At 41.5% G+C, this 15,570-nt stretch overlaps 2 protein-coding genes across 12 annotated transcripts in view; one reads left to right on the top strand and one right to left on the bottom strand.

Annotated features, from left to right (window-relative positions):
• The window catches only part of CDC27 (cell division cycle 27), a 73,463-nt gene extending 63,462 nt beyond the window's left edge, over nucleotides 1–10,001 (bottom strand). For 3 of the 9 annotated variants that reach the window (XM_045489285.1, XM_045489286.1, XM_045489284.1), the window contains exon 1: nucleotides 9,700–9,890. In XM_045489285.1, coding sequence (XP_045345241.1) covers nucleotides 9,700–9,726 — 27 coding nt within the window. In that variant the 5' untranslated portion in view covers nucleotides 9,727–9,890. Of the gene's footprint in view, nucleotides 1–9,699 lie in introns of all 9 variants that reach the window. The other 6 variants (XM_045489287.1, XM_045489288.1, XM_045489283.1 and 3 more) reach the window with 5 other exon arrangements.
• The window catches only part of MYL4 (myosin light chain 4), a 30,541-nt gene continuing 24,376 nt past the window's right edge, over nucleotides 9,406–15,570 (top strand). The window contains exons 1-2 of one of the 3 annotated variants that reach the window (XM_045489292.1): nucleotides 10,235–10,368; nucleotides 14,002–14,159. The gene's annotated coding sequence lies outside the window, so the exon portion shown is untranslated. Of the gene's footprint in view, nucleotides 9,531–10,234; nucleotides 10,369–14,001; nucleotides 14,160–15,570 lie in introns of those variants that run through there. The other 2 variants (XM_045489293.1, XM_045489291.1) reach the window with 2 other exon arrangements.

Below are 15,570 nucleotides of genomic sequence, written 5' to 3'. Positions count from 1 at the left end.
GTTCAAATCCATGTTCCGTGACTTATTAGTTCCGTGTCTTGGGCAAGTATCAATGTCTCAAGTCTCTTGTTTTAAAACATAAGAGTCCATAATGGTTAATATGTACATAATGTTACATAAAGTACATAATGGCTCCTAGTACATACCTAATAATTACTCAAATTTTAGCCGTGCCATCAACATTATCATCGAGTCTTCCTCCCTAATCAAAGCTTTCTAATGTGTTTTTAAAAGTTTCTTTATTTAAGCAATCTGTATACCCAACTTGGGAGTTCAAACCCATGACCCCAAGATCAAGAGCCGCATGCTCTACCGACTGAGCCAGCCAGGCACCCCTGTGCTTTTGATTTTTTTTTTTTAATCAAACAATTGAGAAGGTGAACCTTCCAACAAAAATAGGTGGCACTGGCAAGGAGTGAATATAAGAGCAGGTTTTAAACATGCTACAGGCTCTCTGCTATCTGGCCTACATCTCCTGTGTACTATGACACAGAAAAGACATCCGTAAAAGGTAATGTGACAAACTACGACTGTTTTCCTCAGAGAACTTCAACATTTGCACGGTGGAAGAACTCAAAAAAACGTCATTCAGAAAACAACAGGCTAAAGGGTGTTCAAATCTAATTTGATTCAATTATTTTTTGACCATTTAATATAACCTCCAGTTTCAATCCATGGCCGATGAAACCTAACTCTAACCCTCTGACACTTACTAATCGAGATATCCAAGTCACTTCTCTGACCTTCAGTTTTAATCATCTGTAAAATAAGTACAAAAAACACTACCTTTGAGATAAATCTAGCACAGTACTTGGCTGAATTCTAAACCTCCATAAGAACTTATCTGTCCCTCTGGTGTTCTACCAGACCATCCCATGACCTAGGGTTCTGGAACCGTGCATATAGGTATATGTCAAAATGATACTCATTTAAATTAGGCAACTGCAATGGTGATGAAAGGAAGAAACTCAATGAAACATTTACTTTCTAAGGCAGACCTGTCCCCCCCCCCCTTTTTTTAAGTTTATTTTGAGAGAGTGTGTGTGCAAGTGGAGGGGCAGAAAGAGGAAAGAGAGAATCTCAAGCAGGCTCCACACCCACCATGCATGAAGCTGATGTGCGGGGCTTGATTCCATGACCATGAGATCATGATCTGAGCCGACACCAGGAGTTGGACACTCAACCCACTGAGCCACCTAGGCGCCCCCCACCATTACTTTTAATAGTGTCTTATTTGTCTTCCCTGAATTCTTTCCCACCCTGTGATCCATTTTCTCTCTGTGAGCTTTTCACAAATCAGATCTGATCATATTATCCTCTCACTTAAGATCTTTCTCTGGCTTCTCATTGTCCTTAATGACAAAAATCCAAACCACCAAACCAGGGAGGATGGTATAGTCCGTGCTTACCTCTCCAATTCCTCTTGTATCATGTTTTCTTACGCTGTGTTAGGACAATGGCTTTCTTTCAACTCCTCAAACCTACCATGTTACCTTCCTGCCACAGGCCCTTTAAACATATACATAGTTCACTTTACCTGGTACCTTCCTCCAAACTATGCATATTCGAGTCATTCTTTGGACTTCTTTCTCAGGGAACACTTTTTTGGGGGAGCTCTGATGAGGTCAGGCATTCCTATTACACACTCTTATAGCATTACGTACCTTTCCTTTGTAATACTTCTCACTGCTGTAATTTTACATAAATAAGTAATGTCTTCCTCACTATAAACTGCAGAAAGGTAGAGACTACTTCTGGTTTTGCTCATTATTAGATTCCCAACATCTATTATGTACTTTTTAAACAAGGGCTTAACTAATGGATGTTGAATGAATAAACAACTGATCTTTGACTTCTGCCAGTCCTCCTACTGGTAGTATCTTATGTTAGTCTTAGCTTTAAGTTTCTCTGTATTCATATACAGTTGACCCTTGAACAGCATGGGTTTGAACTGCACGGGTCCAATTACATGTGGATTTTTTTCAATAAATACAATATACTACTAAAAATGTATCTTCTCTTCCTTATGATTTTCTTGGTAACATTTTCTTTTCTCTAGCTCACTGCATTATAAGAACACGTATATAATATGTATACAAACTATGTGTTAATCAACTGTTTATGTTATTGGCAAGGCTTCTAGGCAACAGTAGGCTGAGAGTAGCTAAGTTTTTGAGGAGTCAAAAGTTATGTTCGGATTTTTCCACTACATAGGGGTCAGTGCCCCTAACTCCTGCCTTGTTCAAGGGTCAACTGTAAGTCCAATAGGTAAGAATCTCTGGAAATCTCTACTGAAAGAAACTCTGTGGCACACAATTATTATTTTGTGATACAAATAATTACCACCTAATTACTCTTTTACAAAATATGGAGATTTCCTAAGAACCAACTTGTTTAATTTTGTTGTAAATGAAAGAACATGGGGAGTAGAAACGATATACTCAGGATTAATTTTGGAGGCATGTGTTCAAATTTGTGTGCCAGCACTTCCAAGAGTGTGACTTGGAAGCTTCAATCTCCTCATCTGGAAAACAGAGCTCTATTTCTTAGATTGTGTGGATTAAATGACATGATACATATACAGTGCTCCTAGTATATGGACTAGCACATAGTAGACACTAAAAACCTCCTCCTTTCCTGTCTTCCAATATAAACAAACTCAATAAAGACACAGTTTCCATTATTATAACATCTCCCAACATATCTGCCACAATTGCTTATTTTGTTAATATATAAGCCACAAAAGACCCAAATGATTCACCAGCTAACTCAGTACTATTGATCACCAGGAAAATTTGACACACATACGGCTATATAGTATGGCCATAAAGTCCTGGAACTTTGCTTTTTTTTCCTGTCTTTTTGATATTAAATGAACAAGAGAGAAAGTATCATAATCAAGGATTCTATCCATTTCTGATATAAAATCAAGCTTTGCTCAGAAGAATATAATTTTTTATTACCAATTCTTTTAAAAAAATTTTTTTAATGTTTATTTTGAGAGAGCGCGCGAGCGAGCAAGCTGGAGAGGGACAAAAAGAGAGGGAGACACAGAATCCGAAGACAGGCTCCCGGCTCTGAGCTAGCTGTCAGCACAGAGCCCAACATGGGGCTCGAACTCACGAACAGTGAGATCATGACCTGAGCCGAAGTTGGATGCTTAACCGACTGAGCCACCCAAGCGCCCCTGTTACCAATTAAGAGGGTGAAAAAGTGATAGTAAAGGCAGCCAACTCAAACTCTCATATACCCCATAAAATTTGCCACTTGGAGAATCCCACATACAGCTTCTATCACCACTCTGCTCAAGCACCTCTAAGTTCCTCAGTGATGGTGTCTCTTTGATAGGAAATAGGGAGGAAATGGGCTATTTTCTAAGGCACTACAGATTAGGAGCTTATGAAGAGCAGGGCTAAGATCAGCCCCCTGGCTAGTCATCTACTTTGGCCCAACTGCTGGTGTGGACCTGTCCCCAAAAGAATATCATTCAGTGCATCATCTCAGGACTTCTACAAATTAAAGCCAGATGGATGAATGCTGCTAACAGGGAGACAAACAGCAACACCACACCCATCCTCAAAAAAAAAAAAAAAAAAAAAAAAAAAGTTTAAAAGAGAATTCCTACCGAATTCTAGGTTAGTCCTAGGTTAGGACCTAGGTTAGTCCTAGGTTAGTCCTAGGTTGCATTAATTTAAAAGAGGAATCAACAGCACAAAATGGCAAAATTCTTTCCTTGCTTGTTCTTAAACATGTAATATTTTTAAAAATATAAACAAACCTCTGTAACTGTACAACTAATTCAGACCTAAATGTGACCACATAAATTATTTTGTTTTATTCTTGTTTTTGTCAAAAAAGAAAATAGTTGCCCTTTTTTTTGAACCATAAAAGAAATGGATAATAAAAGCTTCAGACAATATAAGGAGGTATAAGGGGAAAAAAAAATCACTGTGGAATTTTCCTGTTATACATTAAAATCTTATTTTTAGAACTTTAATTTAGTTTAGGTCTATATCAGTGGTTTTCCATCTGGGTGATTTTTGCCCCTCAAGGGATATTTAGTAATTCTTAGTGGGGGGCATTTTTGATTGTCACAAATGGAGGGGGTACCTAGTGGGTGGAGGCCAGGGATGCTGCAGAACACTCTACAATACATAGGACAGGGTCCCCCACAACAAAGAATTAGTTTGCCCCAAACATCAATAGTACCAAGAATGAGAAACTCAGGTGTATGTTACCATGTAACTGGATTATTTTACTAGCCCATATGTCTCCCTAACTCTCGTCTTGTCCCTCCTTGCCAACAGCACCAGATTAATCTTCCCAAAGCAGTGCTTTCATTAGAAGTCTTCTGTTCAAGGGGTGCCTGGGTGGCTCAGTCGGTTAAGCGGCTGACTTCGGCTCAGGTCATGATCTCGCGGTCAGTGAGTTCAAGCCCCGTGTCAGACTCTGTGCTGACAGCTCAGAGCCTGGAGCCTGTTTCAGATTCTGTGTCTCCCTCTCTCTGACCCTCCCCCATTCATGCTCTGTCTCTCTCTGTCTCAAAAATAAATAAACGTTAAAAAAGAAGTTTTCTGTTCAAAAACGTATAATGGCTATTTATTACCAATGCCTTAAACTCCTCAATCTGGATGTTAAGTCCCCTATAATCTCATTCTACCTGGCTAGCAAAACCTTATCTCTTCCTGCTCTCAATTCCCATTCCAACCAAAACTATAATATTTTATGGTTCTTTTGTTCCTAAACACCATTCTCAATTTTAGGCTTTTGCTCGTGCTATTCCATGCTAAAACCATTTTTTCCCTTCTTTTTTACCAATCCAAACATTTCCCATCTTCTAAAGCTTTAAGTTCCACTCCATCAAGAAACACCATTTTTCCAGTCTACAAGGATCTGTTTACTGAATTTATTATTATCTGTGGAATCAAATACATACTGACTTGTAACATTATCCAATTGTTCCTGTTAAACATTCTTAGCTTCCCAACAAGACTAGATCCCTCAAAAGATTAGACGTTTTTTTCTCCATATTTCTACTGGTTGGCTTCACAAATATCTCCAACTCATTTTGTTCAAAACAGATTGTCAGGGCACCTGGGTGGCTCAACTGGTTAAGTGTCGGACTCTTGACTTCCACTCAGGTCATGATCTCACAGTTCATGAGATCAAACCCTGAGTCAGGTTCCTCACTGATGGCACGAAACCTGCTTGGGATTCTCTCTCCCTCTCCCTCTGCCCCTCCCCTGCTCTCTCTCTCTCGCTCTCAAAATCAATGCTGTTAAAAAAAACAAGGGGCGCCTGGGTGGCTCGTCGGTTGAGCGTCCGACTTCGGCTCAGGTCATGATCTCACGGTCCGTGAGTTCGAGCCCCGCATCAGGCTCTGTGCTGACCGCTCAGAGCCTGGAGCCTGTTTCAGATTCTGTGTCTTCCTCTCTCTCTGCTCCTCCCCTGTTCATGCTCTGTCTCTCTCTGTCTCAAAAATAAATAAACGTTAAAAAAAAAAATTAAAAAAAAAAAAAACAAAAAAAACAAAACAAAAACAGGTTAATTATCCTCCTTCAGATTTGTCCCCCCTCACAGGATTCTTCATTTATTAAATGGCACCACCAAAATGAAATCCAGGCAGCAGTCTTGATCCCCACCCTCTCCCATTCAATCAGTCTCCATGTCTCATTGGTTCTACCTCCAAAACATCTCTTGAATTTATCAATCTCTTTCCTACTCCACTACTACCACTTTGGTCTAGGTTACTTTCATCCTAAGCCTACTTTTTAAGTTTTTATTTATTTTGAGAGAGAGAGAGAGAGAGAGAGAGAGAGAATTCCAAGCAGGCTCTGTGCTATCAGCGCAAAGCCCCATGTAGGGCTCCATCTCACAAACCATGCGATCACGACATGAGGTGAAATCAAGAGTCAGACGCTTAACCGACTGAACCACCCAGGCGCCCCTAAGATATTTTATTCTTGCCTCCTTCTTCCATTACATTTCACATATAGTAGCCAAGAGATCTAACATCTACATCAAGTCAACCTTCTTCTGAAAATCCTTCAATGACTCCCCACACACTTAGAATGAAAACTGAACTCCTTATAATGGTTTTCCATTAATATGCAACTCCAGTCACATTGGCCTTCTCTCAGTTATTTCAGTGCCAAGTGCTGCTATGTCTTAGGGACTTTGCACATACTGTTTTCTCCTTCTGTTATGCTCTTCAAATTACTGTTTCCTTCTCAACCTTCAGATCCCAGCTTCAATGTTATTTGCTCAAAAAGGACCTTCCTGACACCATTTTTAGAGAAGATTTTAGGATGTCTTTCATACTCTTCTGTGCTTGGTACATAGCAGATACATAACATTCTTTCCAATTTGATTTTTTCGTTGAGGCTGCTTAACTTTTTGCTATTTTCTAGTACCTCTTTTGGTGGTTCAATTGCAAACCTGACACCTGGGCTTAGGTCAAGTCCCTCATTAGGTCTCTCTCCTCACACCCCATTTATAGTGCCCTTATCAGTGTGTAATTACAAATTTGTGATTATTTGCCTAATGCTTTCTCTATATAAACAGCATAAACACAAAAAGGGCTATATCAGAACACTAGTCCGTAAAGAAATGAAATTATTATATATGTTTGCAATGACCTCCTCCCCCACCCACATTCCCCAAAGCTTATTCTCCCAGTTCAGGTACGATGTAGCACTGCCTTCAAGATACTATACTGTATATAAATATAAGGTATTTTCCCATATGAAGTTAAGAAAACTTCATAAATGTGCTTCAGCTGGCTTAAGTATATGTTTTTTGAATGAAGATCAAATAGTCAAATGCCTATTGCTTTATCAATTTAGTTACACATACATATTTCTCAAATGACAAAATTTATTTAGGAATTTCATCTTGTTCTATTCTCATTGAACAGAACAATTTTATGGAAACCGTTCACATCTATCTTTGATATCAACAAAGCCATTTTTTCATCTAACACAACTTTCCTGAATATACATTTAATTCTAAGTTATTTGAAATATGGTACCCTTTGAATCCATGCTAGATGCTATCCCAGTATATCTTATTCCAAACCCAAAGTATTCCTTCACTATCTGAATGATCTCTAAAACAATATCATATGTGTAGTATCCACTTAGTACACTGCTTATTAAGGCGATTTTTACAAAGCTTGTTTACAACTTCACACTTCCATGAAGTTCTACCCCCAGGAAAAACTGATAAATCCATTAAAATGTCTTTGCTTTTTTTTAAAATCCATTTCATCAGGTGAATTTTATAAATATCCAAATTGACACTGATTGAAATCATTTAGGCTGTGTGTCTTCCCCAAACAATTAAAAATAAAATAATTGACAGAATTTCTGCCTCATAACAGGAGTCTTTTGTAAAGACTCAAATATAAAGTTTTTCTATGAGAGACAATTTGGAGGAGGAGCTAATATTTAGGCTGACGCAATTTATCAGACTGGCTATTCCGTGTCAAAAGTTTAAAGAAAAAAAAAAGTAAACAGTTGTTCATCTTTCCTCTCAACTTTTTCCTAAGCCTGGTAATATCATGATGCCCCAAACAACTCCCCAACTTACACTCGTTCCTTTACAAGTACATGCAATTACTTATCATAGTTTAAAAAAACAATAGTATCTATCTGTCCTATTTTCTCCTTAGTGATTCTTTCCCATGTTCAGCCCTATCCCTAATCAGTTGATCATCATCATCATCGTAGCTAAAGTTGCTTGTTTCTCCCAATGCCAGACCCCTGACTGAAGGGCTTCTTCTACTATAAATTACAACCAAAATTCTCACCTAGCCCTATCCTAAAACTTCTTACCACAGTCCCCAAATCTAATGGACAAAGGTAGTATGGGGGAAGAAAAATGGGACAAATTTGACTTTTAAGCCTCAAAAAGACCTAAGAGCATTACCACTAAGAGTACTGTAAGGAAAAAGAGGAAACTTGATGGGTACCATCTAGGAACGGGCTACATAGTCTTTTCTTCTCCATGTTTTTATACAAGTTGAAATTGTTATTAAATAGTGGCTATAGGCTAGCATTGAGAGTAGTTTATCAATTGAGAAAATTGGGGGGCCAGAGGAGGCAAATGTATCATCAATGAAGACAAAATTACATACAAAATATGAAACAGAAATTAAACAACTTGAGTGATATACTTGTTCATTTAAGGTACAGATAACTTTTGGGGCACCTGGGTGCCTCTTGCTGTCAGGGTCATCCTCCATGATAGGCATGGAGGCTACTTAATAACAACAACAACAAAAGATACAGATAACTTCTAATTTAATGTTAGGCCTAAAAAAACAAAACAAAACAAAACAAAACAAAACAAAACAAAACAAAACAAAACTTAAAAGGGACTCTACCAGTAAGAGGAATGTGTTTGAAAAGAAATAGCTTTGGAAGCATGGATACAATTACAAACAGGTAAATTTCCTAAGACAGAATTCCACATTATATTGGTTCAAATACTAATAGTTGCTATATGTAAAAGAAGCAAACTGGGAGATACTTGTATTTCATTCCGGGAAGAAAAATTAAAGGAAATATGGAAGCAGTGATGTATTAAAATATTTATTATTTGGTCACAGGCCTATTAAGGGTAATGTGAAGTAATTTCTAAAATTGATTTGCTTTGTAACTTCAAGAAAAAAAAAAAAAGTCCATAACTCAATGACAGCACTTGATAGAGGTCAACTCTTCTATTCAAGTCAAAGATCCTATGGTGAGCTGAAAGTCTCCCAGACCTGGTCCATCAGTAAGGGACAAAAGATTCAGTTTCTTGAGATGGCAGGGGGAAAATGACTGGCACTGCATCACACTTCAAATCCAATAGGGTTTCTCCCGTGCCAACAGAGCACTGTGCGTCAAAGCATACCTCGGTGTCGTAAGGACAGCGAAATGGATGTAAAAACCCTTGTCTTTCATTTCCTGAACGCACTATCAACATGCACAATAAAACACTCCTGATCCCCATCACACCGGTCACGGGAAAAAAGAAAAAAACAAAAACACCCAGATTTGCCGTTTCCACCCCTTCCCCTCGTATAGGTGCTTGCCCCTCAGCGCTGGGCCTCGGGAGTTCTCTTCCCAGATCATTGTCCAGTGGGAAATTCACTGAGCGAGGAAAGCAACGTGGGCTATAGGACGTCTGTTACCAAAACAGAAATTAGTATTAAAAATACCGATCTTATCGGCCCTCCGCCCTCTCACATAAAACAAAAACAAAACCGAACACCACCACCCCCACCACCCCCACCCCGCCAACTTGCCCCACCATTACGAAGATCATACAAGCTCTGATCAAACGTGATTCCCAATCATCCCCGGGTTAAGGGAGCACCTGGGGCGAGTTTTCGGCCCCTGGTCTCTCACCCCGGCCGGGGGGGCCAGGCCCCTGGACTGACAGGAGGGGCTGGCCCGACCGTGGCCCGCCGGTGGACAGAGGCATTATCGCCGAACCCCGCTCGCACCCGGGGTGGAAGCAAGGCAGGACAAGAGGCAACGCGGGTAAGGTTGCGGGCGAGGCCTCCGAGCCGACGCGGAGACAGGCAGGACCCGGCAGCAGGGGAGGCGGGAGAAGCTGCCGGGCCTAGGCCGCACCAGGCCGCGGAGTGGCCGTACGCGGCTTCCCGGCCGAGGCTTCGAGCCAAGCCTCGGCGAGCGGGGTTATCATTACCTGGACGGGTTCCTGCAGCACCGTCATCCTTGAGGCTCAGGCCCACTTTCTGCAGTGCCTCAGGCCCCCCCCGTAGCGGCTCCGGCCCGGCCAGCCCCGGCTCATTTAAACTCACCAGCGACCGTTACCGGGGGATGGGGGAGGCCGAGCGATTGCCGAGTACCTCCGAGTGGGACACGGAAATACCCGAAGTGGTGAGATCCGCGCGGGAGCCAGGCGGAAAAGCCCGAAGGTGACCGGAAATGCCCGAGGTCGATCGGCTGAGGAGGAGACCGTTGCCGGAAATTGTCGAGGATTCCCGGGGACCACCGAGTCCGATCCAGAGCGGAGTTTTCCCCTCTCGGCCACGCCTTCACTCACGCACGCCACGCCCAATCGGCCACCCTAGGCTGAGCCACGCCCAATCGGCGACCAGCGGGTTGGGCGTGGCTTACCGGAGCGGGCGGGGAGCATTACGTGGCCGCACTACCGCCTCCACTCGCCACTGAACCTCTCCTGATCAATTGAGGCGCGGTAGTTTGAGGAGAGGGTAAAACCCGAGAGTTTGGGGCTGACTTTAATTAATCAAGAAGTATTTGTTGAGTTTAGTTCATTCATCATTCCAGAAGTACCTATTCAGGGCTCAAGGAAAATGGGAAATTTGGAAGGATTGCCAGGCTTCAAAGACTGGTAAGGACATGGGCTGTCCACCTTGAAGAGATTACGGTCTCTTTAAGGGAAAGACAATGTAACAGACTGCTACGTTATGTGGTGCCCATTGTAAGCGACGTAAAAATTCAGAAGAGAGGGAAATAAATTGGGATTAAGATGAGAAAAGTTTCAGGGAAGGAAAAAGGGAGACTTAAACTGGACTCTGAAGGATAGGTGGAATTAGAAGAAGAGTGTCAAGTGAAGGGAAGCAGAAATGAGATCAGTCTGGTAAGAGTTAAGGCATTAACTGGAAATAGTTACATAGATGACCAGATCATGGAAATTGTTATTCCTGATAGGAGAGGCATTAGGCGTATTGGGAAATCTAGAGGCTGGATTTTGAATGTCATCTCTGGCACCAACTAGTTTTAGGTCCTTAGGCAAGTCACATTTCTGAATTTGTATTTCCTTAGTCTGAAAATAATGATTAAAAGAATTAAATGGATTGATGTATGTGGTTGTGTCTGACGCACACAGTAGGCTCTCTCAAGTTTCCTTCCTGCTCCCCCCAAAACCAGGGAACTATTAACATTTTGTTTTTTGATAGATGATGAAAGCACTTTTTGAAAGTTGATTGTCTAATCAGGACATCTCTATGCTAGATGTGGAACTCATGGTATATTCTATGATGTGGGAATTTCCCTTTCTGGTTCTCACATTTTATGCAGATGAAACAGGTTAGAATGGATTCCTTCCTTCCTTTGGGTGATGTCGAAGGGAGGGTTTTTTTGTTTTTCAATACTAGTTAACAGAGCTATATCTGTCACCACCAACCATCTCTAGTAACTGCTTATTTGTAGCACCATAAAGGGTAAGTGCCAAGGAGATCTTCTGCCCTGTGCCCAGTTTTTGTTTTTTTGTTTTTTGGTTTTTGTTTGTTTTTAGCAGGATTATGAGTCGTCTATACTGTCCAACTGCGTAGTCACTAGCTATTTAAAGCTTAGTTAAAATCAAGTGAATTAAAAATGAAAATTTTCAGACACCCTAGTCACATTCCAAGAATTCAATAGACATACGTGGCTAGTGGCTCCCATACTGGGTAGCACAGATATAGAATATTACCGTCAGTGGCTTGACTGGGGCTGGAGATCCAAAATGGCCTCACTCACGTTTGGGGCCTCGGTGCTTGCTGTTGCCTGTGCCCCTCAGTTCTCCACATCTCCGCATGACTTGTGTCTCAGCGTTGGCCTCTCATCAGTCGGTAGGCTAGCCCCATTCTTGACTTTGTGGCTGGCAACCAAGAAGGTAAAAACTGAAGCCAGGAGGCCCCTTAAGGTCTAGGTCTGTAAATCAAACCCCATCACTTCTCATTGATTAAAGCAAGATAAAGGGCTCACTTGGATTCAAGGGGAGGAGAATTGATTAAAGCAAGATACAGGGCTCGCCTGGATTCAAGGGGAGGAGAAATAGACTCTAGATGGGAGAAGTTGGCAACATGACACTACAAAAGGCTTGTGCCACCAGAGGGATTGATTGCCAGACCATCTTTGGAAACAGTCTACCAGGTGTGAGATGAGAGAATCTGTAATGGTAATGGAAAGGAGATGGGCGAGAGATATCACTCTTAAAATGTGATGTTTTTAGCTGGTCATAACACTCCACCTTTATTCTGATTAATGCAGAGAGCGCTAAGACTATTGCTTTTATTATCGGGATGACTTCTAGTAAAGTAGACTAAAGTTGTATTTGCATTTTTAATTGGCTCATGACATTATTTGCTCATGCTAAGCTTGTGGTCGTTTTACACACACAGCTCTTCTACATACAACATGCAGCCAGTAGATTTTTGTGCAATAGATTCTTGTAAACTTGAACGTAGGAACTTGCAACACAGGATACATAATGATGATATTTGGTGTGTGAAAATGTGTATCTAGAGTCAGAAGAGTCTCTGATGCTTAGTGTTCTGGCTCTTAAACTTACAATTTGCTTCTAAAATCCCCTGGGATTTTTTTTCCTCCCTAAAAAAAGGCATCTCTTTTCTAACTGTTCTTCACTGGGCTAATACATCTGTTGTGGTTTTCTGCTCATCCACAGCAAGGCCACATTGTTTGAAGTTGTGCTTTGATGGGATCTTTTAAAGCATTTTTACTTCCTTCTGTGTTCCTGATTGACCTACTTTAACTTGCCATCCAGCAACCACTTAGGCATCCTGCTGTCATCCATTATCCACATAATGTTTAGCTGGTGAACGGAGCTGGGTTACAATAAGCATTATTCCAAACATGGTACATTATCTCTTCTCCTTAGCCTGCCTCTTTGTCTGTTTCATGTTCACTCAGATTCAGAGGCCGGCTTTTAGGGAACCGTTTAAGAAGCTAGACTTGGTTTTCTTGCCAAGATGCAGGTCCCACTAAATACATAGCCCCCAACAAGATTGCTCTTCTGAATTCCTTCAGTGACTCTTGTCTGTACCTCCTGTTGTCCCTGTTCATGCTGCTGTCCTATCATCTTATATTACCTGACCTTGAGGCATTTACTCCTGTGTTGGCTCCTCCCTCTTGGTCAAATCATCCCTTTCCTTTGGCATCTCTGATCACACAGTCTCCTGGTTTTCCTCCTACTGCTCTGTTTTTATTAGTTTCCTTTGTAGCCCCTCTAATGTTAGAATGGTTTAGGGACCTGTTCTAGGCCTTCTTCTCACCCCTATGCTTTCTTCCTTTCCAAACCCATCTGTTCTCTTGGCCTCCGCTCTCATAAAATTGTTCCAAAATCCGTATCTCTAGTCAGACTGCTTCTTAGAACTCCAGACCTGAGTGCCTAGCTGTCAACCGGACATCTCACAGGTTCTTGTTGAGAATAGAATTCCTTGTTCCTCATACCTGAAGTACTTCCCATCTCAGTTTAAGGTATCACCATCCTCTCCATTACCCAAACCTGAAACCATGCTCTCTCTTTGACCCTGCCATCTAGTCACAAAAGCCCTACTAATTTTACCCTGAATATACCTTCTCATCTCTTCCTGTCTCCAGCCTTACCTACCCTCAAAAACAAGTCTGATCATGTCAGGACTCCCTCCTAATCCTCCCCTCCCAACTCAGGATTTCCCATTGCTCTCAGGAGATCGCTCAAACCTGTTAACTTCTCTTATAAGGTCCTCCACGGTCTAGTCTCTGCCACTTTTTCAGCCTTGTCTCACTTCCCTGTTACACTCTATATTCCCCAAAGGGGACCAGAATATGTCACTTTGGCATAAGGATTATTTTGACCTGAAAAAAACTAGGAAGCAACAAACACAGAAAGTGCTCTTTGCTTTCCCCCATTTGCCTAAAATCAGGACATCAATTTCCCTTTGTGAAGTTGTTTCCTCTTCCCCCCTCTCCTGTACCAGGAGGAGGAAAACAACCATTATCACTAGAGACAAGGAGCTGGCACTGATTCTGCACAAACAAACTTTACTGAAATAACCCTTATCTTCCATTAGTTCCCCCATATATTTACCTTTCCACGGCTTACCACCCCGCAAGCCCAAACTTTCCTCCTTTGTTTTGTCACTTCTCCACAAATTTATTGCTGTTTGCTAAGATGGTATGTAAGCCTCAAGTTCTGTTCTAACCACCTCTTGTTTTTAAACTCTTATTTTTAAAATTCTGTTAATCTGTCTTTTGTCAGTTTAATTTACAGGGTCCATGATACAAACCTAAGAGGGTAGAGGGACGGTCACATGAAGCACATAGCAAGAAAGTAGCCATCTACAAGCCCGAAAGAGAGCTCTCATCAGAAACCAAATTTGCTAGCACCTTGATCATGGACTTCTAGCCTCCAGAACTGTGAGAAAATACATTTCAGTTGCTTACTCCACCCAGTCTGTGGTATTTGGTTATAGCATCCTGAGCAGACTAATATGATCAAGATTATTTATGTCATATCTCCCGAAGGGAAGGCTAAGCCTTACATGTCTCTTTATTGTTTTAGGAAAAGAATTACATATTTAGTAGATGCTTAAAAAATATTGACTGATAAAGTGGAACCCTTTACACATATTACTTCTTCTTCCTAAATCACTTTGCCCTTATTCTTTTTTTTAACAAGGAGAAGCTATTTAGTTAGTTATAATTTGTTTTAAGTTTGTTTATTTTGAGAGAGAGAGAGAGAGGGAGAGAGAGAGTACGTGAGCAGGGGAGGGGCAGAGAGAGAGGGAGAGAATCCCAAGCAGGCTCTGCAGTGCCAGCGAGGCGCCCGATGCAGAGCTTGATCTCCCGAACTGTGAAATCCTGATCTAAGTCGAAATCAAGAGTCAAATGCTTAACCGACTAAGCCACCCAGGCACCCCTGCCCTTACTCTTTAGCTAAATTCAACTCATCCTGGGGCGCCTGGGTGGCGCAGTCGGTTAAGCGTCTGACTTCAGCCAGGTCACGATCTCGCGGTCCGTGAGTTCGAGCCCCACGTCAGGCTCTGGGCTGATGGCTCAGAGCCTGGAGCCTGTTTCCGATTCTGTGTCTCCCTCTCTCTCTGCCCCTCCCCCATTCATGCTCTGTCTCTCTCTGTCCCAAAAATAAATAAACGTTGAAAAAAAAAAATTTAAATTCAACTCATCCTTCAGGCCTCAGGCCTTGATATTACATCCTTAGAATATTCCCTGTCCTACCTAACCAAAATTATTAACCCTACCCTACAATTCTCTCTCACAACATCTTTATTCTTTTCCTTCATAGTATATATGGCAATTTTAATTATATTTGTTTAATATAAATTCCTTGAAGGTAGGGACTTTGCCTCACCCTGCTGTCCTCATTATCTAATATAGTGCCCTGCACAAATATAAAGTTATTAAAATATTATAAGTATATCTGATGATTAAATGACATCACTACTCAGTGTTATCCCTTATTGGTCATAACTTGATGCTCTTTTGAGTGTCCCTTTCTGGACCCAGAGAACAGGCTGGTTTTGCACATAGGTCCGTAAGGGATTTCAGGTCAAAGCAGTCTCAAGTGTTGAGGCTAATCAGATGCATCCTGGTTGAGGTGAGCTCTGGGATGGTCTACATGGCTGATGGCAAGGAGGGCTAGACAGACTTCAAAAGCACAGGGAAGAAGATAAATGGTAAGCAAATTAGCTTGCCTGCAGTGGAGGCAGTTTAAGCTTGGTTGAAGTGGTGGTGTGTGGGACAGTTGATAAGCTCTGGGTTCCAAACTGATGACTTTAGGTTGATAAAATAGACCTACGGAGCTGCTGGT

Source organism: Leopardus geoffroyi, chromosome E1 (assembly GCF_018350155.1).
Source record: "Leopardus geoffroyi isolate Oge1 chromosome E1, O.geoffroyi_Oge1_pat1.0, whole genome shotgun sequence".
NCBI lineage: Eukaryota > Metazoa > Chordata > Mammalia > Carnivora > Felidae > Leopardus > Leopardus geoffroyi.
The sequence above is the reverse complement of the archived record's forward strand: the minus strand, read 5'-3'. Positions and strand labels throughout refer to the sequence as shown.